Consider the following 27,729-nt stretch of genomic DNA (forward strand, 5'->3'; position numbering starts at 1 on the left):
CACCCTTATCACTAAATCTAGCAACAATATAATTTGGCTACAGAGCTTTATAACATGACTGGATAAGGAGCGGGGACTGAAAAGCTTCATCGTGACAGCATGAGTGCTATTCATCTTGCTAAGAACACCATTTTCATGTCAGAACAAAGCATATCCACCTGATGTATCAATTTATACTCTCTTGTAAAAGATGAATCATTACTTTTGCAGAAGATAAATACAACTCAGAATCCTACAAACATAATGACTAATGTAATGACCATCGAGAAACTAGAGTTATGCTTGACTTTAGTTGGAGTCTAGGAAGGTTGAGACGGGGAGTGACCCACACTATGGTATAAGATTATGAAGATGATATAGATGATGTAGAACGGGTAGACATGCATCAGGTGCTATCGGCCTCCAAGTAGGAGATGGTTAGAAGGAGTAGAACTGTAGAACCTCTAAAGAGGCGCTCTTGCACCTGAGCATGTCGTCGCCACGCCTGAAACAAGCATAGCTATGTAGGACGGTATGACTACGTCACAACAAGGCATAACTATGATGGGCATTCACTCGATACAAGTCATTAGAAATCGTAAGAGTTGTGCAACTACACTAACTATGAGCATGGTTGTGTCGCGACTCTGTGTCTCAAGTTTGCAAAACCGAGCGTCCAAAATAATTGCGCCAAGGATGGCATGACTACACCAAGGACAATTTCTCTTTCGATTCAGTTCTCAAGTTTCAATTTGAGTGACGAGGCTCTCTCTCTCTCTCTCTCTCTCTCTTTCTCTTTCTCTCACGGGTGCAGTGTTTCTCCATAGGAGTTCTTTTTGAAGGTGAATTGCTGGAAGGGTGATTTTGATCTGGGGGCTTTCTCTTGTGAGATCAAGAAGAAAAGTTCAGAGTAAAATTCGGCAAGTTCCAGTAATTATGAAGAAATTATTAGAGTGTGCATATCTGTACGTTTCACCCATTCATAGTAAAATTTTCAGTGTAATTACATGATTTTTTTCCCATTCTCAAATTATTCCACATAAATCTCAGTGTGTTTTTCTTATATTACATTGTTGTGCTTCTATTCAAATTTTTTTTATTATGAATTTCTTGAATCAGTGTTTCTATTTTTAGCAGAGTGATTTTAATTGTGAACGAATTGAAGCTCTCAATGCATATTCCATCCCAACACTCAGAACCTAGAAATTTATTTATTAGATATAAATAGAATTTCTGCAATTGCCTCATGTAATTCTATCGGTAAACATTTGAAAGCTTTGTATAACTTCACAGAATGTTGTAAGAACCACGAAGGCATTATTTTATTGTGCTAACATTAAAAAGATCAACAAAAAACTTACTCAACAAAATTTTCTGGAACTATTGTCCTTTATCTGCAGTAAAAGTATACATATCTTCGTGTTCCTGGAGCGCTTCACTGCTATTCTGCAACTTCGACAGTGTAGACTTGAGATCAATATTTTCTTGCTTCAGTCTTTCGAGTTCTGCTGCGAGCTCAATATTTTCTTGCTTCAGTCTCTTCACCTCTTCACTAAGACTTGATTTACTTTTCTGCAGAAAATAAAGAATAGATTTACTGTAAGTGCTATGGTAAATAAATATGCCACTCAATTCCTATGTATCTACATATCTAACACCTAAACTTTATTTTTTACATTTATACCACCCAAATCTTTCATATCACATAAAAAATACCATCATTTTAACTTTTAAAAAGAGAAATACACTTCTCATGCATTTGTAAGGTGGTATGTGTGTAAAATTTGAAGTTTAGGTGTTAGATATGTAAATACATAGGAATTGAGTGGTAGGTATGTAAATCTTCCTAATAGAGAAGAACATAAAAAATCATAAGATGAAATGTAAAAAAACAGCATATTTTCTCTTACCATATTTAAATTCATTGTGGGGGAGACCTGAGCTTTCCCTAGCATGTATGGGGCAGATAGCAACACTTCTTTTATGAAATCATTGGCTGCCAAGTCATGAATTCCCATATTTTCATAGCTCCAGAATGCACCAAATGTACCCATGAATCCTTCATGGCATAAGAATGTTATCTGCACTTCACCTTTAGACCTAATAAAAAACAAAATTACCAGAGAAAAAGCCTATAAGGTGACAATGGATTAAAAATAAACCACCATTGCACTGCACTGTTTCTTATCTTTCCAATATATTCAAATAAAAATGCTTGGCTCTTCTTTTTTTAATATTGATTCATTTCATTTTAAGTTATCTTATAAAGTATTACAAAAATGCATTCGATATCAGTTAGGGGGCAAAAATCACTAAATTAAAGTTAGGTATACATTCATACCACAATTTTTACATATTTACATATTTAACACCTAAACATTGATTTCTGCATTTTTATAACACTTTGCATGAAAAAGTAAATGTAAAGATCACAGTTTAGGTGTTGTACAACTAAATACATAAGAATTTTGAAGCATGCATGTAAATCTAAATGGCTAAGGTGAACTGTCCAAGATGGTTAATGAAGTAGGCACTAAATTAATTGAAATTTTGAATGAAGAGGAAATCATTTTCCCATAAATTAAAGCCTTCAAACAGTAAAATATCTGAATAGTTATGCAACAGATTTACATGTAGTAAAATAAAATGATACACTGGCTTCTTAACAGTTGCATTTCTAGACGTTTACCAATATTTTAACGCACGAGAAATCTTATCCATAGTCTTGGCATGGCCGCAAATGTAAGTTCCTCGAAAGAAGATCTTTTTCAGCCCAGATAGTTTTGCAACGAAGTAGGATATCTGCAAAGTATAACGATTAAAAACATGTTCATGATTTTGTTCATGTTCATAATTGAAATGCAAATTCAGGCAGAGAAACTCTAACAAACAGATGGAATGGATGCCTTGTTTCTTTCATTAAAAGAATAATATAATACACCCCAAATAAACCTGCATATAAAATTCAGAAGGTCCCAAAGGGATGAAGTAGATGAATTTGTACCTTCTTTATACAATAAAAAAATGAGGGAGAATGTGATCACACAAGCATCCGTATTGGAAATATAAAGCCCTTTGGATTTTAATGTGCAAGTTAGTTCCGTTAAGTATTCCAATATTTTTATCATAATCAGACATACTTGAAGCACCTTATTGCTAAGTAAACTCAATATACTTAGTTGTTATATAATTAAGGCAAGAAGCAATGATAATAAAACTAAACAATCATCACTTGGTGAGCTGTTTTCATCCAAAGTAGCCGTTATGTAGCAACTATTTGAACTCAACGCAACTCAAATTGTCTATTGAGTGATCATGGCAAATCAAGTGAGACTTGGATTGTAAGAATCCTGATCATACATTACGGCCGACTTAAATGAATTTACAAATGAAAAAATACCCTGATTTATGATTCATCTAAACTTATTTATTGGAAATCTTAATATGGAAAATTAAGAAAATAAAGTTGTCAATCAATAATAAAATAATTCTCTGATATCTATCAATAACTAGAAAAACAAATTATTCTTTTTATTTAAATATATGTCTATATTGTTATTTGTGGAGCATAATTGGTGAGGAGAGTGACCAGAGAGGCGCCCTGGCGCCTGGCAACTGGCTGCACAATGCTTAGGGAGGTGCCCTAGTGTCGGGCAGCAGCAAACCAACTGCTAGGAAGGGCGCCTAGGCACCCAGAGACCGGGTCGTGTACAACCCGACACCCTAACAAGGCGCTCCAGTGCGCACATATGCTCATTTTCAGCTTTCAAAACTGAGTACCAAAAAACTTGACGCCTGTAATTGATTTCTGCATTTCAGAGCTTTTTATAGGTGCGTTTGGGGCAACTTATTGCTGCTTTTGGCGTTTTGAAAACACCCAAATTCTGTTTGGTTCGTGCGTGCCTTCGGCGATTTGAAAACGGGGTTTAGGTTTTCTTAAAAGAAGTGGGCCGCGGGATCGACCCCGCGTCCCGCTTCGAAGAGTGGCGTTTGATCGGGAATTACCTTTTGTGCCCTTCTGCTGAGCATACCGCCTCTCAAGCTAATCCGCACTTCAGAGTTCCCAATCAAGTTGCAGCGATGTCTAGCACGAACATGGAGCGCGACAGTGGATCCAAATACGAAAAGCGGTGGAGCTATAGAGCCGGCTGCCTGAACGAAGTGTTGGCAGCACAGCTGTCTCCGTTCTACTATAATTTCAATTTGGCGGCGGAGAGGGAGTGGATGCCATGGATCGAGTGGATGTTCGTTGCAGCGAACGGTGCATTCTTTGTGGCGGAGAGGGACTGAACCAATGCATTCTTTATGAATGGCAGCGAACTTCCTACTTTTGACATGATGTGTTTTGATCTTTTTGAAGTGTGGATAAGCATAATAAAACTTCTCTCTGGATTTGGAGGTAGCATCTTGTCAACTCTTTTTATCAGGAACAATATATCTGTTGGTGCTTCTGGAGCTTTGTTTAGGCTTCTCGGAGCAATGCTATCATAGCTGATAACAAACTGGACCATCTATACTAACAATGTAAAATTTGTAGCTTTTGCTTTGTGCTTGTATTACTCTTGAATTACCTTAACTTTATTGTTTGAATTTTTTTAATATATAATTTTTCCTCTCAAGGCTGCTGCTTTAATTACACTAACGGTTATGATTGTGATCAATCTGACAATTGGAATAGTTCACCAAGTCTTGCTTTTTTGCTTCTTGTCCGCGTAATTCTTATCTTTATTTGTTATTTTATCAGGTTCAACCTTTTTCTACTGACTCATAGTAGAGATTAGTGACATGTTAGCAACTTCTTTAATTTTATATATTCTTCCCTTCCCTCTATCCATAAATAATACTTGATAATTATTTAACCTTTCTTTCTTATCTAAATGAAATTTCTTAAACCTTAGTAAGACCATGTTATTGCAACCTATGGCATTTATTCCTCTGCTTTCCTAGTTTGAAAATGGAGCTACTTTTGCTTCACATTATCAAATTGGTGGTTCTTTTTGCTTGTGATGGAGGATGGAGAAAGAGATTTTAATTGATGATTTTAATGTTTGACCATCTAAGTACGCTGAGGGGATAAGGCTTTCATATAAGTGTATGATGGAGTTTGGAATATATTTTTGATGTGATTAATTTTATTAAGTATGGATAATGTTGGGGAATCTGATGGAAGTACTTTTAGGATTTGAAAGGCTTTTGAGAGGTGAAGATTTTAGCATAGCTAAGCTCTACCAAGAGATTGTGCATTTTGGTTATGTTTTGGATGCCTGCTTTTGTGCTGCTTTTGTGTGAAGCATAATAGTTTATATACAGAGATATGATTGGCGTAATATTTTTTCGAAAGCTTATAATGATAGGAAAAATTGTCAGTTGTTACGTTTTGTGATGTAAATGTCTTGGCGTGAGGAGATGAAATAAAGAAGGATAGAAAGATTATGATAGATTTTATCAGAGTTGTTAAACTTAGGGAGAAAAACTAAATAAGAGAAAAAAATGTTGAAAATTAGAGACAAGTTTGAGAATAATTGATGAGGACATAAGGATTAAAATAATTGCAAGAAATCACGCTAAATCAACTGTTTTCTAAACGCACAAACCAAACAGCTAGACAACGTATCCAGATCATGGGCGAAATGATTATTTATCCAGAAACAGCTGCAAATCAGTAGTTTTCCAAACGCACAAACCAAACAACCAACCAACTTATCTGGATAAGGTGTTGATCAGCATCTTATTAGGATAAGTTGATTACCTGGATAAGCTGCCCCAAACAAACCCTAAGTCTCGTTTTCCTCGTTGCGGGATATGTAGGCAAACAACGTGAAGCAATGCCTGCAAGTTGTTGGTGAATTCCTAAAAATTTCTCTTGTGAGTTGGAGAGATGAGCACTCGTGAGTTCCATGATTGCAAAGAGAGCTGAGTGTAGTGCAATACATATATTTTTCCTCGTTTCATACTAAATTTCTTGGTGTGGTACGATTTCGTGATTTTTTCTTGTTCTCAGGTTTTTCAGCATTAATTTTTTATGTTCTACTTTTTGGGTTTCTTATTTTTGTGCTTCTATTTAATTGTTTGCTTCAGATCTCTCAAACCGGTGTTTTTTCTGCAATTCTAGAGAAGTAAATATCCCACAACAAGTGGTATCACAAAGAGATTTTCTCATAATCTTTGATTCGTGTGGGATCAATGACTAATGAAGTAAAGTAATAAGTAAAAAAGTTAAATGATACAAACTTTGCGTTTTAAAAAATACAAATTGAAAAATTACACTCAAAAGAAACTGTGCTAGCCACTAGAAAGAATTACCAAGAAGTATGAATCGAAGGCTAGAAGAATGAGAGGTGTTTAACCAACCCATACTAGATTTGAACCATATTTCACTTTTCTCATTTGTTGCTTTCAACATTTTGAATGAGAAAATGATGGTGGATCCCACGGCAGTACTAACAAGAATGTATGAGAAGCCTTCAAACTCAAATAAAGTTTTTCTAATGAAGAGATTGATTAATATGAAGATAATGGAGCATTGAATAACTTCATCACTGTGACAAACCAATTGCATTCTGTGAGCATCAAATTCAATGACGAGGTGAAGACAGTGTTACTCCCATCTTTATTGTCCGATAGCTGGGATGGATTGATCATGACAACTCTTCAGGTGAAAAGATGCTAACTTTGATGACATTGTGTGATTAGTGTTGAATGAAGAAGTTTGCAAGAAGGAGAGCAATGAAACTTCAAATTCTGCATCAAATGTTGAAAACAAATGAAGGAAACAAGACAGAAACACAGGCAAGGGCAGATTTAAGTTCAGAAAAGGAAATTCCATGTTACAAAAAAAAAAGATAGAGAGTGTTAGAACTTCGGGCATAAATGTCACATTAAGAAAGGTGAGCATCAAGTTCAATGATGAGGTCAGGACATTGTTACTCCCATCTTTATTGTCCGATAGTTGGGATGGATTGATCACGACGACAACTCTTTAGGTGAAATGATGTTAACTTTGATGGCATTGTGTGGTTAATGTTGAATGAAGAAGTTCACAAGAAGATGAGCAATGAAACTTCAAATTCTGCATCAATCGTTGAAAACAAATGAAGGAATCAAAACAGAAGCACAGGCAAGGGCGGATTTTAGTTCATAAAAGGAAATTCCATGTTAGAGAAAAAAAGATAGAGGAGAGTGTTAGAACTTCAGGAAGAAAGGTCAGAAGGAGTGCAAAACTTCGAAAAAAACTGATGGTCGAGAGCTATCTAAAAATTTCTCTACAAATGTCTGCACAGATTAAATTCAATGTGACTCTCTAGTTTTATTCCTGGATGGTACTTAACCTTGGATAGTGTATTCAGGTCCCTCTTTTCATGCTTGTCTAAATAAAGAAATTTTTAAAAACTACACTCGGAGAAATCTAAGGAAGGCATATTTGAGAGAAAGCAAGGGCTTTAGTATCGTAGAAAAGGATGATATTAATATCAGATTGCCAAATGTATCAGTCAAGAAGCTTAATGAAGTTAGATATATTCAATGTTTAAAGAGAGTTGAACTCGCTGAGCCAGTTTGCAAGGTCAGGGAATGTAACTATTTTTACAGGTGATTCGTGGAAAATGACTAAAGGGGCAATAGTGATGCTCGAGCAAACATTGAAGGTACTTTTTACTTAATCAATAAGAAAGTTGAATAAATTGATGTAGTTGGAACAAAGATTAATACAGGTCTTTAGTATCGTAAGTTTGGTCATATAAATGAGAAATATATGAAGTCTCTACTTTCTAAGAACAAGCTTCAAGTTTTAAAGTCTATAGAAGTAAATTTTTGTGAAGATTGTGTATATGAGCAAAAGAATGTTACTGATACCATAACTAGTTATAAAATCAGCGGAAACAAAAGCAAAATTTTATTGATATTGAATTAGGGTTACAAAATGACTCAAACTGAAAAGAAAAATACAACAATACGACTCGCTGGCTAGGACCGGAAGAAAAGATTTGAGAGTGATGGCGGCATCAGCAAAGTGGTTAGGGAGGGAGTCAGGGTCGAAGGTTGTGGAGTGGGTAAAGAGAGTGATTTGGGGGTTAGTATGTGGGCTGGCGGAGTGGGGCCGGGTAGAAGAATGCAGAAAGTTTGGTGACCGGGTTCTGGGGTAAGGATGGATGGTTGGATAGCCCTTGTGTGTTGCAAGAAAGGGGAGGCAAGGTACTGGGGTGAAGGCCGGATAGTTGGACAACAATAATATGATGCAGGAAAGAGCCAATAGGGTGCTGGGGTGGAGGCCAGAGGGTTGGACAGCAATAATTTCTTGCAGGAAGAGGCGGCAGAGTTCTGGAATGTAGGTTGGATGGCTACACAGCAAGGATGTCCTGCAGGAAAGAGGCGAAAGGGTGCTGTGTTGCAGGTTGGAGAGGCCAGCAGCTAAGGGAAGTGGAGGAGGTGCATGGAAAATGATAGAGGAAGTTACAACAACATCTCGGAGCAGGATACAACCGAAGCACCACCCATCGATAGATACGACCCTAGCAAGGAGAGTTGAAGTCTCCAAGGGACATTCTGAAATAACAAGAAGCAAAAACTAACCTTAAGAAGCGAAACAACACATAAATAATAGCTAATAGATAAAATATGAATGGAAGTTTTCTCCCTTTAAGGCGAAAACCAGAAAGAAAAGAGAAAGAAGCGGCAACAGGGAAATAGAGGAGGTGGGGAAAATAAAGTAGGTGGGGGGGGGGGGGGGGGGGGGGGTGCGAGAAGGGGTAAGCAGCAAATCCTGCATGTAGAAGGCCGACCAGTCCAGCAGAAGGTTGGACCAGATCTTCCCCAGGCCGGTTCAGGCGAAACTCGCGTCCCTCACACATCCCGCTCACCTCCTGCACGCATCCCGCTCTCCTACCGCTCGCATCCCGCTCTTCTACCGCTCGCATCCCACGTACTGCACCCTGCTTCCATCCCAACCCTCACGACAGTTACTTTCTCAAAAAGTTGGTCAAATGTTAAGTCCAAAAAGCTAGAGCTAGTGCATACTGATGCATGATGTCCCACTCTAGTTAAGGCTATTGAAGGTTCCCATGATCACATTAGAAAGGTATGAGTGTACTTTTTGAAACTCAAATTTGATATATTTGAGGTGTTTTAAGAAGTAGAAGGTCATATTTGAGAATGATACAAGTTTGAGCTGAAGTATCTCAAATAAGATAATGATGGTGAATATCTTGATCAGAGATTCAGGAACTATTGTGCATCAAAAGGAATCAAAGGCAGGGTCAAAATTTTAAGGATATCACAACAAAATAGTGTGGTTGAGCACATGAATATAACCATCACAGAGCGTACTAAGAATACGAAGTTGAATGTAAGCTTGCCAAATCAGCTCTGAGCAGAAGCAGATAATGCTGCAGATAATCTGATAAATTGCGACTCGTCGGTACCTTTGAGGAGAGACTTACAGAAAAAAGCCTAAGATAAATCTATCTCATATGAGAGTATTTGGTTATTCATCATTTGTTCATGTTGATGCGGAACCCAGATATAAGCTCAATTTAAAATCAGTCAAGTGCACTTTCATTGGATATGAAATAGATGAATTTAGATATAAGTTCTAAGATTATCAAAATCAAAAATTTATTATGAGTAAGGATCTTATTTTCAATGAAATGAAAATGTATAAGGACAAAAACAAAACTTAAGATTGTCCATCAATGAATTCTGAAGATTCTTTTAAATATGTTTGAGATAGAAGATTTTGGTGATCAGAAGATCAAGAAATGAGAGGTGCTCAATATGAAGAAGCACAAAAATTTCCCCAGTCACTAGACTCACCTACTGGTGAAGTATGAAGGTCCAAAAGAATCAAACGACCAATACACAAATGTATTCTCCTTCTTTGTAGTATTTTTTGTCAATTGATATTGGTAAACTGAAGTACTGTGAAAAAGCTACTCGAGTTAAAGACTCAAAGAGTGTGAGTTTATCATAGACGACGAGAAGCAATCACTTAAGTCAAATTAGACATAGGATTTGGCATAACCACCAGATGACAAAAAACACTGCACAACAAGTGGATCAACACTAAAAAAAGTTAAATGGTAGCAATCACTACAAAGGAAGACTTATGGAGAATGCTTTTCAACATAAGGAATAAGCGGACTACACTGAGATATGTAGTGAAGATGAAAACTATCAGAGTTGTGCTGAGCTTGGTAGCAAATGGAAATTTACAACTGAAGTAGATGGATGTGAAGACATCTTTCTTACAAGGTGATCTAGAAGAGGAACAATAAAAGGTGCAACTGAAGAGATATGACGTTTCAAATAAGGACGTTGTCTATAAATTGAAGAAAAGGCTTTATGATCAGAAGCAGATCTCAAGACAGTGGTACTGAAAAATTTGATAGGTTTATGTCAGATAATGAGTACATAAAATGACAAGCAATCCACTATTGCTTCATCAAATATCTTGGTAATTATTATATTGTGCTTTTATTATATGTGAATAACATGATGATTGCAGGAGCATATATGGAGAAGATCAAAGACATAAAGGAGCAATATCAAAAGAGATTGAGATGAAGGAATAGGTCCAATCAAGAAAATCTTCAATACGAGAATCAGCGAGGATATGAGTGTAGGTATGATGAAGTTTTCTTGGGCAGAGTATTTTGAGAAAGTCTTACATATGTTCAACATGAGTAAGATAAAGCTCAAATCAAACTTGAATAATAGTGAATTTAAAAGAACCGAGCTTAAACAATATCCCAGATGCTCAAATCAAGCTCAACCGTACTTCGAAAGGCTTTGAGTAATCAAGCTTGAGTTTGAATAGGCTCCAGCATGGCTCGACTCGGTTTGTTTTCAGCATTGGCTACTTCACTCCATAATCCACACTCTTAATTCCACTAATACATATACATTAGAACACTCTCTACTTCTCAATCTAATATTGTCTTACTATCCACACGAATAATTTTCTCAACTGCATAGATAACTCCCTTAGCGTTGAAACTGTTTCCAAATTGAATCTGATGGATCGTCGCACCGCGACACTTAGTTTGGTAGTGCAAAAGCACTACATACACATTTTATGGATTAATTTAAGAAGGTATAGCGCTGTCAAGAAATCATTAAGAGACTCAAAAGGTATCAAAACAAAAGGGAACCAAATATGCTTGTAATTGATTTTTAATATTTATAAGAAAATTCCCTTCATAAAAGCATCCCCTACTTGATAAGAAAGTTTTTGACAGCTAAGGAAATGAAAATAAAGAAGATAATTAAAATAACAATAAAAAGAAACTCTGAAAGATCTTCATTAAAGTCCTGATAAATGAAAGAGCCCTCTAAATAAATAGGCACTTTGCTTGCATCTTTATCTTATCAATAATACTTATAGGAATGATTTCCAAATATTGCCGGATTCAATATAGACAGGTGATCATATGCAATGATTGTGCTCTCTATCAAAGTAGCATAACAGAAGATAATAACATCCTTTTGCAAAGATGCATTCAAATCTTCCTATGGCGACACTTATTCACAGCTAAAGATTATGTATTTATGTTTAAATTTTCTAATGACACTATTGCTGATGTTTGCCATAAGTTTTATTGTTGGACCTGCACCAATGAATACTTGTTTGGAATTTCCTGATACGGAGCTTTATAATTGAATATCATTTAAAGCTTCTGAATTATAAAATGAACCTTTGCAATATATATATAATATATATATATATATATATATATATATGAAAACAAATTTGTATGAACTACTCGTCAAAAATTGAAAGCAAAACCCATCACGTAAAATTTTCTATGAATGAAATAGACTATAATATCTGTGAAATGCACCTTCAAAGAGGTAAAACAAATCTCATGCAATAAGAAAAGCAGAAGGGGGTACACAATGGCAATGAAAATGCTAGAAAGGCCAACATTAAAGACTTACTTGTCCAATATTATATGTAAAAGCATTCAATAGAGCAGCAGCAAAGTCCTCGGCTTTGTAATCAGAAAGCTTATTAGAAGTAACTTTCCCAAAACTAGATGCCGTTGTTGTCGCTGGAAGACCTATCTGTAATTTGTGCAACAATAAATAGATTATTTTTAGCAGAAAAAACAGAAATAATTATAAGCAATCCTAGAATAAAGCTCTATTGAAACACCTCCTTTAAGGTAATACTTTGGACATCATCATTTGACCGTAAGAGAATTGATGGAAAGTAGACACTATTTAAAGGCATTCAGAACAGATGACATGTTTTAGAAATTCTTAAAGTTAATAAAAAACCATTCTTTCATTTGATACTAGAATGAAACTATCCACAACATATCAAGCATGTCTTCCCTTTCTTTAGAATCAAATTTATGGACCAACTAAGAAAATATCTATATTTATATGAAGTTCATTAACAGATATAAATGGTGTGCAACCCTTGCTCACTATGAAGCAGCTCATCTCAAACAAATAAAATTAAACCCTAATTCTTTCTCAAATGAAATTTAGAATAAAAGGCCCAAAATAATTCCCAAACTATTCATATATGACCAATTTACTCTCAAAGTACTACATTTCTCTAATTCAAACACTCAACCATACAAAATTAATCCCACATGGACACAAAATTAATTCCAATTTAACCTCACGACTATAAAAAATTAAGCTCATGTTAGTTTCTAGCCCAAATTTGATATAAACCGGAGTCAAAACCAACGAGCAAATTACAATAAATATGTGGGAAAGCCCAAGATTGGGCTAATTTGATTAATATCAAAGTATACAAATAAGATACAAGGAGAGATTATCAATTTGAGAGGTAGATCGTCTCTCTACAAACCCTAGATGCCACTAAGAACACAAAGAAAAGAAAACTGCAGTGAATCAAAACACACCACAAACCCTAGCCAATTAGCCCAAATAAATACTCTCCCCTTGGATCTCCCGTCAGCAGGAGCAAGCATATCAAAATCTTACACGAGTTGACCCAAACCCAAATACTTGTCGGGTTTGAATATCCACAGTTGAAACCCCTTGCTATGATGGATCGTAGGGTCTTTTGAGCCCAAAGGCCAAAAGGCTTGGTTCAACTTGATAAAATCCTATCTAGGATTTAACTAGTGGAAACTTTGTCCATGGTACATTAGCACCTGAGAGCTAAATGTGATTGAGTCATTGTATGAGTCGATAAAATTGAGTTGCTCAAAAAAGAATCACCATGACTAAAAGCTTGTCAAGGTGGGTTTTCTTCAATCACAGAGACCAAAATGGTGGGTTGTAGGTTATTTGTATGACCTTCGAGTCTATCTATAGCTTCATAAAGTCAACCATGATATAGTCAGTGCTGCAAAGAGGCTGCCTGTTGAATTAGGGTAGAGTTGTCAAATAGAATGGTAAAATTCAATTTGATCATTGATAATCCCATGATCCTTGACCTTCTAAGAGGTCTCAACAATCACTAGATGCTGTTCAAAAATAAATTAAAGCACAAAACCCTTTGAAAAGAAAAAGTTCATTATTTTTTAAAAGGAAGTCCTTGGAAAATCTTAATCATTTTTGTTTCAAATTTTTCAAAAGCTAGTGCAAAGCAAGAATTGCCGAGAACATCTGGAAGAACATCAAACCTACAATTCAAAGAAAAACTATGAGGCAAAGTTTATAACTAAAATCACAAACCACTTGGTTTGTTCAAACTCGCAACTTGATGAATAGAAGTATGCTAATCAAGATATCAGATCCAGTTATATCAATCAAACTCAATTTTCTTTGGAGCATTCAAAGATCTTGTTACTAAATGTAAAAAGAAAACATTGGTTTACGAAATAATGGCACAAAATCTCCATTCAATTCAAAATTATTATTGGAATATCAGATTACATCGATTAACTTGTTGCTACAACATGCATGGCTTGAAGTCAATTATTAAACTCAATTAAAAATTTCTAATTTATATTATTCATAAATTAATCCAATTATCCTATTGGCTCTTTCATTAAAATTCAAATTATTTAACCTAAACTTATACTGTGATACCACTTTTATAACGATCCTTCCTGTGACTTGGAATTAATTAAGATGAGAACGGACGGTCAGACAGTGAAAAGTATAATTCTGTTATTCTATTTCTATTACTGACAATTCAATATTCAAAATAATACATAAAAGAGCCACTAAAGAAAACAATAAAAATTAATAACTAAAAATTTGTACATTTCTGGTGGTTGTTCTCGCCTCCTATATATATTTACTCATCTTTCAGTCATCCTGTTTAAACGTTTAAAACCTAAAAATAATATTAAAACTGCATAATGAGTTATCTAAAAATAACCCAGAAGTAACCGCACTTCTAAACTATTAATTTAATGAAATGAATTCAATATGTACGCAGGTCTATAAAAAATCTTGTAATATGTTAGTCTTTCATATTTTTTAAGCAATTTCATATATGCTTATAAGCAATCTGATATATAATAATGCATGCATCAATGATCTTTTCAAAATGAAAATACTAATCTTCTATAAATATTTACTTTAATTTTACTTTTACATTATATTTACATGCATATTTGTCTCTGTGAAAATCATCATCAACAAAACCTAACACAGACTTGGCCAATATTGCTCTATCGGTTCCCGTCGGCTCAGCAGTTAGCAATCTACACACCGCAATTATCTAGCATGTTAAGACCCTTACCTGCCCCCGACCGATATTATCATGTCGGCACAACGGTTAATAATGTAAACATTACAATTGTCTGGGGAGCTCAGTTTTGGTCTACTCGCCCCCGACCGATATTATTCTGTCGACAAAGCGGTTAGTAATCTAGTCATCACAATTGTCCAGTGTGATAGAAAAAAATCTACGCATGTGGGCACAATGGCATTCTCTATCTTTACCATTAAAAGATAAAATTCTTCCTTGAACAAACACATACAAACATTCATATATAAGTTATTTTACTTTCATACATTAACCTAAACTTATACTGTGATACCACTTTTATAACGATCCTTCCTGTGACTTGGAATTAATTAAGATGAGAACGGACGGTCAGACAGTGAAAAGTATAATTCTGTTATTCTATTTCTATTACTGACAATTCAATATTCAAAATAATACATAAAAGAGCCACTAAAGAAAACAATAAAAATTAATAACTAAAAATTTGTACATTTCTGGTGGTTGTTCTCGCCTCCTATATATATTTACTCATCTTTCAGTCATCCTGTTTAAACGTTTAAAACCTAAAAATAATATTAAAACTGCATAATGAGTTATCTAAAAATAACCCAGAAGTAACCGCACTTCTAAACTATTAATTTAATGAAATGAATTCAATATGTACGCAGGTCTATAAAAAATCTTGTAATATGTTAGTCTTTCATATTTTTTAAGCAATTTCATATATGCTTATAAGCAATCTGATATATAATAATGCATGCATCAATGATCTTTTCAAAATGAAAATACTAATCTTCTATAAATATTTACTTTAATTTTACTTTTACATTATATTTACATGCATATTTGTCTCTGTGAAAATCATCATCAACAAAACCTAACACAGACTTGGCCAATATTGCTCTATCGGTTCCCGTCGGCTCAGCAGTTAGCAATCTACACACCGCAATTATCTAGCATGTTAAGACCCTTACCTGCCCCCGACCGATATTATCATGTCGGCACAACGGTTAATAATGTAAACATTACAATTGTCTGGGGAGCTCAGTTTTGGTCTACTCGCCCCCGACCGATATTATTCTGTCGACAAAGCGGTTAGTAATCTAGTCATCACAATTGTCCAGTGTGATAGAAAAAAATCTACGCATGTGGGCACAATGGCATTCTCTATCTTTACCATTAAAAGATAAAATTCTTCCTTGAACAAACACATACAAACATTCATATATAAGTTATTTTACTTTCATACATACATTATTTTCAAACATCTTTATCCAATCTACTAACATGCATATTTATTATTCCTCTGTTGTACAACTACCATCATGCATCTCTAATATCATTCATACATCAATCTCATGCATATCTCTTATTTATATCATGCATGTCATTTTTTATCATGTTTATCATATGTATCTTTCCTATCACATATATTGTGCATATAATGTATATCATACATATCATACATCTCATACATATCTTTCATGCATATCTATCATGTCTAGTAATACAAAGAATCTATTGTAATATAATATGACTAGAGTGCATCATGCATGTAATCAACAAGCACTTTGAAATAAAGACGATTGCCGAAATTTAGAAATGTAATTACTCACCTCAATTGCCACACTAGGTTCTCAATCTTGAATAATTAGTTGAACGTTTGATAACATTTATGTTGAATGCAATAACCCATAAAACATGATATTAAATTTTAATATTGAAGCAATTTGTTAATCGAATTAACCTCTTAACTTAGGAATAACATACCAATTTTTTTACAAAGCCTTCTTACGAATAGCTTTCAAATGCTTGCCTTGAACCTGCCGCGTCAGACAAATTACCTAGAATCCAGAATAAACATTGGATTTAAAGATATATTTGTTCACAAAAAGAAATTTAACTGAAAAAAAAATAAATTTCTTACTACAAATAAGCTTCTCGGCACAGTCCACCTTTCCGAATCTGTCAAATATTCTTCCATATTCTTCCTATGTTCCAATAGCCTCTTTCCTTCGCTGATATTTTGCTAAAACCCCTACAATCTCCTCCTTCCCTTTGTTGAAATCGTCCTAAAACCCCTACAAAAACTCGCAAACCACTTACAACCCTTTCAATACAAATTTTGCACCTCCGACGACCGTCGAAAATGAATAATACATAAAAAATAAGGCAAACCTCAAAACTAAAGAGTGTGGAAGGACATGAAAGTCTCAAACATCGCTAAAATCAACTTCGCACTTTCAGATTTCATCCTGAAACTCGGATTCGTGGCCTACACCTCTCGGCATGCCGCTCACCTTTTGTAGGTCGCGACTGTGGGTCACGGTTGTGCTCAACCCACGATTTTTGCTACAGAAGCAGCGCGGGAGCCCCTCTCTCGAGCACGATAAAGACAAGGAAAGAGGGATGTGCAACGAAACCGGCAAGGTAAAAGGTTCGAAGGCTATGGAATGGGGATTAACCCCACTCGATGCCATCCACAAAGTTATAATGCAGGGGGTAATGTTGGAGTGAACAGTAACCATGCATCATTAAAAATTAATTATATTTAATTAAGTTAATTAAACATATTACTTCAATGTTTTATATCTCTCAATCTATTCATAATTAATATGTATGGTGTTTTGTATCAAAGTGCTCGATTTGAAGTGTAGAAGTTTATAAAAATGTTTCGATTGAAATTCGAGGGATCCGAAATTTACTGTACATTTTCAGTTACCAAAATTTTTTATCAGATTTATTAAAAATTGGTTATGACAAGATTAGGAAATGAGGTAGGAATGGTTGGGATCTAGTGGAAATTTTTTTTGAAATTTAAGATTGGGATAAGAAAGATAACTCTAAAAAATATAGGGATTACCGGGTTTTGATACAAAATGATACCAATCTAGGGCTCTTAGAAGGTGTTTGCGAAGCGAGTTTGACAGGGAGGAGGTAGAGAAATACTAAGGGAATGAAATTTTGGGAAATTGACGATATTTGGAAGGGGATAGACGATGTTCGATGGCTGTCCCTACTGACAAATATCAAGGAAAATCATGAAGCATTGTGGCACAGATATCGATGAGGGTGTTGACTAAAATTTCAGCATGAATAACAATGGACCAGTGAACCGAAACTGATAAAAGCAGTTTTCTTGTTGCAAACAACAGTTGGCTGCGAATTGATGTGATGGAGGCTAATAGAGCATTACTACCTCAATTCTATCATGCGACAGACACACCGTTTAAAATAAATCTAAGGATACAACACTCCAATAGAGATAACCAGGAGAAAACATCTCCAAATAATATAAACCAAATCAGAAATCTCTTCAAAATGGAAAAAAACAAACATATAAATAGTTCTCCTACATAAATAAACATAATTCTAATTAAGGTAATTATTAAAATACTAATAAGGAGGGTCCCACAAGGCTAAGATAGCGGAGGGAACCAAGAAAAGCTCGACTAACACTGTAGCAGGGGTCGCGAGACCCTTCTCTGCTTTGATCTCACGATCGGAATCACATGAAGCAGAAAGACTCCTACGTCATAGGGCGCTTTAACAAGATCAATGTTCATACTTTCATTGGTCCACATATCAACTTTGTAATGCCTTCTTTCACATAGGCCATGCATTTCCTAGTATCGTTACCTTACATTTCATAGAGCCAGTGCATTGCAATCAATGCATGTGATTGTCAATAAGATAGAATATAAAATATATTTGCAAAATGCATGAGAAACGACGAGCAATATCATAATTAAAAATAGTTTTGGGAGGCCAAATATTTTCCAACATCATGAACATTATACCTTGAATCGATATTTGTCTAAGTCCCTCCACATTGATTAAAAAGATGCTTGTAAAATATATACATATCATAGTTCGACATAATATTTTTGCACATAAAATAACTTTGAATCAACAAAAAATTAGAATAATGGTGATTTTTCTTAAGAGGCGACTAAAGAATTAGCAGAACAAACTTTTGAGTACATAGTAGGAGATTTTAAAGTTGAGAAATTAAGAATTTTTAATTTATTGGCACATTAGAAGATACCTACAAGTGAAAATAGAACTATTTTGAATCATCGTCTAAAAGGAAGTGTTGAAGGTCACAATATAACTTCAAAAAATAAAATATAAGAAACACCTTTATGTTTTTTGTCATAAAAAAATATAGAAACTTGGGGTAAGAAAAATATGAAGTTATAATAAAACTAACTACATTATATAGGCATGGATAAATAAAAGTTTTAATGGAAAAATTGTGCGTGAAATGAGAAAATTAAGATATATGTGCAAAAAAATTAGAAAGAATAGAACTAACAATAATTTTATTAAATAGACAATAAGAGTAGTAACTACTGAGAATAACATGGATAAAATAAAGGAAGTTTGGATACATATAAAAAAGGGTAAGAAAAAAGTATCATTAAAATGGGTGGAAAGATTTAAAATAAAATAAAAAGCAATAGTTAACATCTCATATAGCACCCAACAAGAAAAAGAGGAGGTTTATTGAAGTTAGCTTGGATTAGGCTAATCAAAGTGATGATGATTAACTAAGGATTAATCAATATAGCTATTCTTGATATAGGATCTGAATAATAAAAATTGCAAATAGACCAAATAGCATCTTGATTATTTCCAAAGGCCCCAAATGATTTCAAACCATGTAAAAGGTCAATTTAGTCCCGTACTATATAAATAAAAACCAAAGGGTCTCCGACAGGACTATTTGTCTTTATTTAAGGAATTCAGTGACTATTTTAGTCCTTAATAAATAGTTTGCAGAATAAATTAACCTTTTACATAATCTGATACCATTTTGGCCCTCTAAACATAGTCAGGGGACCATTTTGATTCTGTTCTACAAAAAAATTAAGCATGAACTAGGATAGTTTGAAGAACCACTAAAATGATTCATGCAGCATTTTTCAAAATGAGATGGCGATAAGTAATAATCAAGCATCTTTACAAATGGAACACTCAGCGTAGCTACTGAATCAGCTCTCATATTAAAACAATAAGAAATAATACCTTAGGATAACCATGTTCACCATAGATATCACCAACAGTCAGGTCGACAGATAAATTATCTCCTCTTTGGCTCAACTCTAAAAAATCATCATAACTAAAGCCCCAAAAACAAAATGGAAATTCAACTACTGTAAGACAAATTTCAGTGTGACAAACATCATACAGCAATGGCAGTGTTAATACTGAAAGTCAGTTACCTCAAACATCCAGTCAAGAGCCTGGCTAAACCAAGTATAGTGCCACCACCAAGATGGGTTCCAATGATACGCTCAAACTTCCCTTTTCCAATCACCTGATTATTAAAGCACATATTTAGTTTCATGAAATCTATCTTACAAAAAAGAATGATGCATTCACTAAATTAGCATTAATTAGCAAAAAACATACCTCGATCATACTAACACCAGAACCAATATTGACAAGTAGATATGGAAATAAGCTATCTTCACTAAGTTCAGTTGTTAATTTATCATCATCAGCTTTAAAAGAATCATCATGGAATTGCTGTGTAATTATTATAAGACAAAACCATGTATAAGAATAAATTTAATGGAATTTGTATCAATGTATGTCAAAAATGACACAATTAATGCCAGTTCTATAGGATTGAATGAATATGAAAGCCATCATTGCCAAAAGAAATTCTAACATGTCTCTTAAGTAATCACCATTTACCATTAAAAAAAATATTAAATTTTGTAGTTTTTGTGAGCGGAAAATTTATTATTCCGCATCAATTCCATAGAAGAACAACTAGAAGTTAAATAGAGAAGGATAGCTCCCTTATTGGAAAAATAATAATATTAGTCATAACTCCCATAATAAAAAAAGGAAACAAGAATTATGATATCTCAATACTAGACGGTACTAAAAACATAAAATACTAATACTAAGAGAAACTCAATATCCAACACACCTCCTCAAGTTGGAGCATGGATAACTGTCATGCCCAACTTGCTTAAAAGAAACTCAAAATTAGGTTTGAATTGTCCTTTGATGAAGATATTCGCTACTTGTTGAGCAGTAGGAATAAATGGCATACAAATAGCTCCACAATAAATCTTCTCTTTTATGAAGTGTCTATCAATCTCCACATGTTGTGTGATCATGCTACACAAGATTTTATGCAACACTTGTGGTTGTTTTATCATCATTGTACAATTTCATTGGCATGTATATCAACATCTGCAACTCTTCAAGAATTCTTCTCAACCGTAACATCTCACATACTCCATTAGCCATAACCATAACTCCCATAATAAAAAAAAGGAAACAAGAATTATGATATTTCAATACTAGACGAAACTAAAAACAGATAATGCTACTACTAAAAGAAACTCAATATCCAACACAACTCCTCAAGTTGGAGCATAGATAATTGTAATGCCCAACTTGCTTAAGAGAACCCCAAAATTAGGTCTGAACAGTCCTTTGGTAAAGATATTTGCTACCTGTTGAGCAGTAGGAATAAATGGCATATGAATAGCTCCACGATCAATCTTCTCTTTTACGAAGTGTTTATCAATCTCCATATATTGTGTGATCATGTTGCACAAGATTTTATGCAACACTTGTGGTTGCTTTATCTTCATTGTATAATTTCATTGGCATGTATATCAAAATCTGCAACTCTTCAAGAATTCTTCTCAACCATAACATCTTACATACTCCGTTAGCTGTAGCCATAACTCCCATAATAAAATAAAGGAAACATGATTTATGATATCTCAATACTAGATACTAAAAACAGATAATACTAATACTAAGAGAAACTCAATGTCCAACACAACTCCTCAAGTTGGAGCATAGATAACTATCATGCCCAACTTGCTTAAAAGAACCTCAAAATTAGGTCAGAACAGTCCTTTGGTGAAGATATTCGCTACTTGTTGAGCAACAGGAATAAATGACACACAAAAAGCTTCACAATCAATCTTCACTTTTATGAAGTGTATCAATCTCCACATGTTGTGTTATCATGTTGCACACGATTTTATACAACACTTGTGGTTGTTTTATCATCATTGTATAAATTCATTGGCATGTATATCAACATATGCAACTCTTCAAGAATTCTTCTCAACCATAACATCTCACATACTCCATTAGATAGCCTTCTATTCTGTCTTAGCACTACTGCATACATCCACATTTTATTTCTTATTTATCCATGTGACTAGGTTTCCCCTAGAAGTTGATCTCATGTCAATAACTGAGTCTGCCCAATCTGCATTAGTGTACATCGCTATGTTTTTTTATGTGGTCTTCTGAAAGAGCAAACTTTTATCTGGTGTACTTTTTAGATATCCGAGAATGTTGTTAACTGCTTCAAGGTGTTTCTCATAGGACGAATGCATAAAATAACATATCAAACTCACGACAAAGGCAATGTCGGGTTGTATATGTGATAATAATATTGATTTCCTCACTCATTTAAGTTTCCTTGAGAGGATCAAGCACATACTTTTGCTGAGAGACAACAATTCCTTTCTTCAATCGAGCAATCTGTATATCAAGGAAGTACTGTAGAGATCCTAAATCCTTGGTTTCAAAAATAAATTATAAGGAATTCTTCAAATTATTCACACATGCATCATTTCCTCTGAGAATAATATCATTAACACACAATCAATATGGTTATTTTCCTATCATTGGAATTTTCGGAGAACATTGTATGATCTCCTTGCCCTTGAGTGTAACATTGACCTTTAAATAATAGTGTAAATTTCTCAAACCACGCTTTCGGTGACTACTTCAACCCGAATAAGGATTTTTTCAGTTTATACACTTTTGTGTCAAACTTCTCAATAAATCCTACAGGTGCATTCATATATACTTCTTCATCCAAGTTCCCATTGAGGAAGTCATTTTTTATATCCAATTGTTATAGAGGTCAGTCAAGATTTGTTGTAAGTGACAGAAAGAACCTTACAGAATTGAGCAACTGGAGCAAATATCTTTAAAAAATCAATGTCATAGGTTTAAGTGAATCTCTTGACGAACAATCAAATCTTGTACCGTTCTAGAGAACCATCAAAATTATACTTTGATTGTTAAAAACCAATTGCAACCGACAATTGTCTTTCCTTTAGGAAGAGCAACCAATTTCAACGTGTCATTTTTTCAAGGGTTTTCGTCTCTTTAAAAATAACCTTCTTCCACTTAGGGACTTTCAAAGCATCCTGCAAAGTACTTGGGATCTCCATACATAGCAATAATGAGGTTAAAGTATGGAAAGTGGGTGAAATATTTTTATAAGACACATAGTGAGGCAGAATATAGTGGGACGATTGATGTTGAGTGCAAGACTTTTCCCCAAAGAAAAAACTATTACTCATTAAACTCAAAACTAGAAGACTCAGAAGTTGAAGAGGAGGTGGCCTGAACATAAGGTAAATGATTAGTGAGGACATTACTAGGAGGGTTCAAGAATTATGGGCAATGAAATGAATTCGTATATTCTTTCTTTTAAGTTGACAGTCGTGAGTAGAGAAGATCAAACGCTGCTACTATCGCAGTTCCTTTTGATGCTCTTCTTTGTTGTGAACATCATGAAATGACATTCTACGAATTTCAATATCTAAAAGGCTCCATGCATTTTCTCCTGATAAGATTTCGCAAAGATTTTCAGATTGAACATTCAAGATTGGGGATATGCTATTTTTTGAGTCTTCAGTTTGAAAAACATCCTGAAATTCAAAGAAAAAATCTTTGTTTTGTTCTCTCCCTATAAAAAGAGTTTGAAAAAAAAAGGTTGAAGTTCCAAAAAGATGACATCTAATATAACAAATATTTTTTCAGTAATGGGATCAAAGTATTATACCCCTTTTAGCTTGGAGGCATAATCAACAAACATACATTTTTTGGCTCAGGATTCAAGTTTCCATTGATGATGAATGTGAAGGAAAACTATACACCCAAATATCTTTAAAGAAAGAAAAGTTGGGAACCAATTCTTTCGAAAGTTTATTTGAAAATATCAAAAGGTGTTTCAGAGTATAAGGCCTTATTGGCTATTTTAGTTATGAGAAATGTTTTAATAAGAATAGCTTCACCCCAAAGTTATTTAGGCACCTAATTGATAAATAACAAGTCCAAAGCTATCTCCAAAAAGTGTTTGTTTTTCCTTTCACCCAACCAATTTTGTTGTGAAGTGTTCACACAAGAGCTTTGATGAATTATTCATTTTATCAAGAAAGAATTGACCTGCAGTGTTTTTAAATTACTCTCGATCATTGCTACTCTGTAATATTTGAATTGTTATTTAAAATTGGGTTGTCAAAATGACTTGTTGTTCACGAACAGCTCGTGTTCGGCTCATTAAGAAACTCGTGTTCGACTCGTTCGCTAAGTTAACGAGGCGAACACGAACCAATATTTGCTCGTTCGTGTTCGGCTCGTTTTGGCTCGAAATACTACTATATATATATATATATATGCTGGCCGTCCGACACTTGTGAGAAGGGTCTAAATCTTGCCACCCCTATTTCTTTTAATATTCTGCTTGAGCTTGTTAAATTTTGCTTGCTTATGGTTTTGATGCCTCGATTGACAGATGGAGTTTGTTCTACATTTTTCCTTCGATTGTTTAGGTATGCACTTGTTTGATTATGTGTTGTTTGTTTCATGAATATGCAGATAGTTTAAAATTTATCTTCCAAATATATATATATATATATATTTGATGAGTAGTATTTTTAAAAATTTAATTGACTACAAGGCTACAAAGATTTATAATCAATTAAAAATTTTAATTAAGAAAATAGAAGAAAAATTATTAAATTAGATTGAAATGTTGTAAATCTTGCCCAAATCCTAAGCATCTTATGACTACGTGATTAGGGTTGTCAAAACGATTCTTTGTTCGTGAACGGCTCGTGTTCTGCTCGCCAAGCAAACGAGCCGTACACGAACAAACTTTTTGAGCTCGAAATATAAACGAGCTCAGCTCGTGTTCTGCTCGTCTACAACCCTAGTTTGTACCATTGTAAATTTTTTTTAATTATTTTGTACTTCAGATTTTTCATGTATTAAATAAATCCAACTTAACCGAGTATAATCATCAGTGAAAGTCACAAACGATCTTTTTTCCAGAGCGGGTTGGTGTTCTACAAGAACCTCATATATCAATATAAATCAAAGTAAATTGTGCAGTAAGGTTGTATATTTGTGGAGAAAATGATATGTGATAATGTTTAGCAAACTGACAAACTTTACATTGAAACAACGGTGCACTTTTATTTTGAAATAATTTGGGAAATAAGTTTTTAGATAATGAAAACTGGGATGACCTAACTTATAATATCATAACATCTTTTTATTATCTATCTGGGTCAAGTTCATTTTCAAAGCAATAAAATCCATCTTTTTCTTAGCATTATCAATCTTCCTCCGCGTGATCAATTCTCGAAAGTCACAGCAAGAAGAATAGAACTTCGTTTGGTATTGATGATCAGAAGTAATTTTATTAATAAACAACAAGTTACATGATAAATTACGAAAATGGAGAGCATCCCAAAAAGTTAAAACAAGTTTCACAATCATTTTGTTTGGATTTCCAAAGTTAAGTTTTCAACTCAAAAATTATGCAAAGAATTCTCCAACTTTGAATAGAGATATTGAGATCTCGAATAGCCTCCTAGATATCTTAAGCAGTGGGAAAGATGAGGCTCTTCTATGGACAGTTTTATGGAATTGATAAGCCATGTCATTACTAAAGAATTTTCGGACTGTCATTTTCTCAAATTTGAATTATTATCAGAAGGCTAAGGGATTTTTCTGATTAAATGCCCAAATTTGTCTCTCTCGTCAATCGTCAATTTTATACATCATGCCCACTTGAGATAATTGTGTCCTTTAAGTTTTATAATTGTGAGGTACGTTGGCAAATTCTAGGGAAAATATTCAGCCGAAAAACCAATTAAGGAAGCTGTTGAACGAGGTATGGTGGTTTTGAGATTACTGGAGCAAGACGATGTGGTGAAATTTCTTTAAATCTCATCATTATCGTTGATTTGTACATCCTCTGAATCTAAAAAAAATATATCGATCAAGAACTGCACGAAACTCTTTTATGTTGTGAACAAGAACAACGCAGAAATAGGTGAGTCAATTCGATCTGCAGGTTGGGTTTCCGTTCGACTCGAATATGACACGACTCGAGTAATCTGTTCTTGCATCAAGAAAGAACCCTAGTTTCATCGCTTTATCCCCACACATTATCGTGGCCCTTCACATGTTTGCACATGCATTCATACAGTAGTCACGATGCTCTATTGCATGTGTCTACGTACGTGCTTCTACATGCACCTTCCGCTCATTTACGAGAATGTTCTCATGGTGCAAGGTTTCACAAAGCCTAATGGTTGCTAATGGTTCGTCAAGGTTTTTGAACATGCCTTCTTTCTCCTTCAACGACAACTTCTCTCACTTTTGAGCAACATTCTTCCCCTGTTCCATATGCTTGCTACTTTTACAATCCCAATTTTTTCGCAATCACCCCCTCAGACGTTCCTAAGAGCATGGAGGTTCCTCTGGGTCCTGCTCTATGATGCAAGAACAGATTCTGTAATTCCGCAAAAGCTGATCCCGTACTTCCGCAGAAGTTGATCCAGTAATCTTGCAGTCCCACTTTCAGGATATCCACATAACTTTCCAAGCACACGGAAACTGAAACAAAACCTCAGCCTGAATTTTTGCCACCAAATATTTGAAAACTTCTAATTTTTATATTTTTTCCTATTTTGGAAGGCTGGTTAGAATTTTTTTTTGGGTAAAAGAATTTATATCTAGTCATTTCCTAAATTTTTCAGGCTTTTAATTTTGTTTTATTTTGGTGATTGAAATCTCCAATTTCTACCTATGGAGTATTGTATTGTACTCATTTTGTAAGTGGTGTGTCTATTGCTTATGCACGACTAGGTGGTGAATCTCCTTGCCATCCCCAAAATGTCGCTTTACGGATTCCTCCATTGTTTTCAATAGAGACAGTCGCCAATCGACACCGACAACCATCCAACTGTCGTCGAACTCACGTATTTTCATTCCCTCGCTATTCCATGATCACATTCCCTAGTAAATCCTTTACCTAAATACCTTCCAGGAGTCCTAGAACAGTATTATCTAGTATCAGAGCCCGACAAGCCTTAAATTTTTTAAGGTTGTCTTTTATGTCCCAATACAAAATTTTAAAAAACAAATTTCCACTGTAACCAAATTATTTCTATCACAATTCCTAGCCCCAACTTTAAATTTTTCAAAATTAAATATTCCAAAATTTACAAATTCCACCCCAGCACTTAACCCCAAAACTTAAGCCCACAATCAACATTGATTTGCAATCCCACATTCATAAAAAACCTTATAGAGAGATAAGGATGCCATGCGGCCAAGGAAAAACCTTCATCGAGATGTTTAGAAGCTTAGCATGGAGGATATGCAAAAGGAAATCCTCAAAATGAAATAGAGATTTGCTATCCTTTAGAGCAGACAATCTAGTGAGGTCACTCATAGCCACAATAATGACATGTTAGATCAAGAGGAGGAATTGAATCCCTTCCACTAAAAAGTTTCTAATAATGAATAACCACCCTGATGATTTGGCATGTAATACATAGAAGAAGCCATAATGTTGCAATAAAGATGAATTTAGCAAATTTTGATGGCCACAAGAACCCGCAATGAGTTCATCGAGTAGCTCAAGATATTAGAATGGGCTTTTGAGTACAAAGGAATCCACCTGACAAAAGTGTAAAGCTGGTCACCATCAAGTTGAAGAAAAATGCGTCTCTATGGTTGAAAATTTTGAAGCAACTACGCTAGTGTTTGCAAAAAAAAAACAAAATCACTACCCGGTCCAAAATAAAATAGATATGCAACGCAAGTACATATTGCTAATATTTTGAGCAAATAGGCTGAATGTTTTTTCCTTTGCTTTCAATCCAATAAATAATAGTCTGTATAATCTATTTTAGGTATATAATATTTTGTACAATCTATGTTAGGTAACTTAATTAATACATATTTCTAATCTGAATATTCAGCTAAAAGGAAAAAAT

General features: G+C 34.4%; 1 protein-coding gene across 1 annotated transcript in view; it reads right to left on the bottom strand.

Annotated features, from left to right (window-relative positions):
- Positions 1-1,200: 1,200 nt before the first annotated feature.
- LOC110022550 (pantothenate kinase 1-like) overlaps positions 1,201-27,729 on the bottom strand; it is a 95,069-nt gene continuing 68,540 nt past the window's right edge. Inside the window, exons 12-18 of the mRNA XM_020721555.1 lie at positions 20,060-20,176; positions 19,870-19,964; positions 19,673-19,766; positions 11,911-12,036; positions 2,669-2,781; positions 1,890-2,079; positions 1,201-1,551 (exon numbers count right to left, since the gene is read on the bottom strand). Coding sequence (XP_020577214.1) covers positions 1,360-1,551; positions 1,890-2,079; positions 2,669-2,781; positions 11,911-12,036; positions 19,673-19,766; positions 19,870-19,964; positions 20,060-20,176 — 927 coding nt within the window. The 3' untranslated portion in view covers positions 1,201-1,359. The remainder of the gene's footprint in view (positions 1,552-1,889; positions 2,080-2,668; positions 2,782-11,910; positions 12,037-19,672; positions 19,767-19,869; positions 19,965-20,059; positions 20,177-27,729) is intronic.

The sequence above is a fragment of the Phalaenopsis equestris genome, unplaced genomic scaffold (assembly GCF_001263595.1).
Source record: "Phalaenopsis equestris unplaced genomic scaffold, ASM126359v1 Scaffold000197, whole genome shotgun sequence".
Taxonomy (NCBI): Eukaryota; Viridiplantae; Streptophyta; class Magnoliopsida; order Asparagales; family Orchidaceae; genus Phalaenopsis; species Phalaenopsis equestris.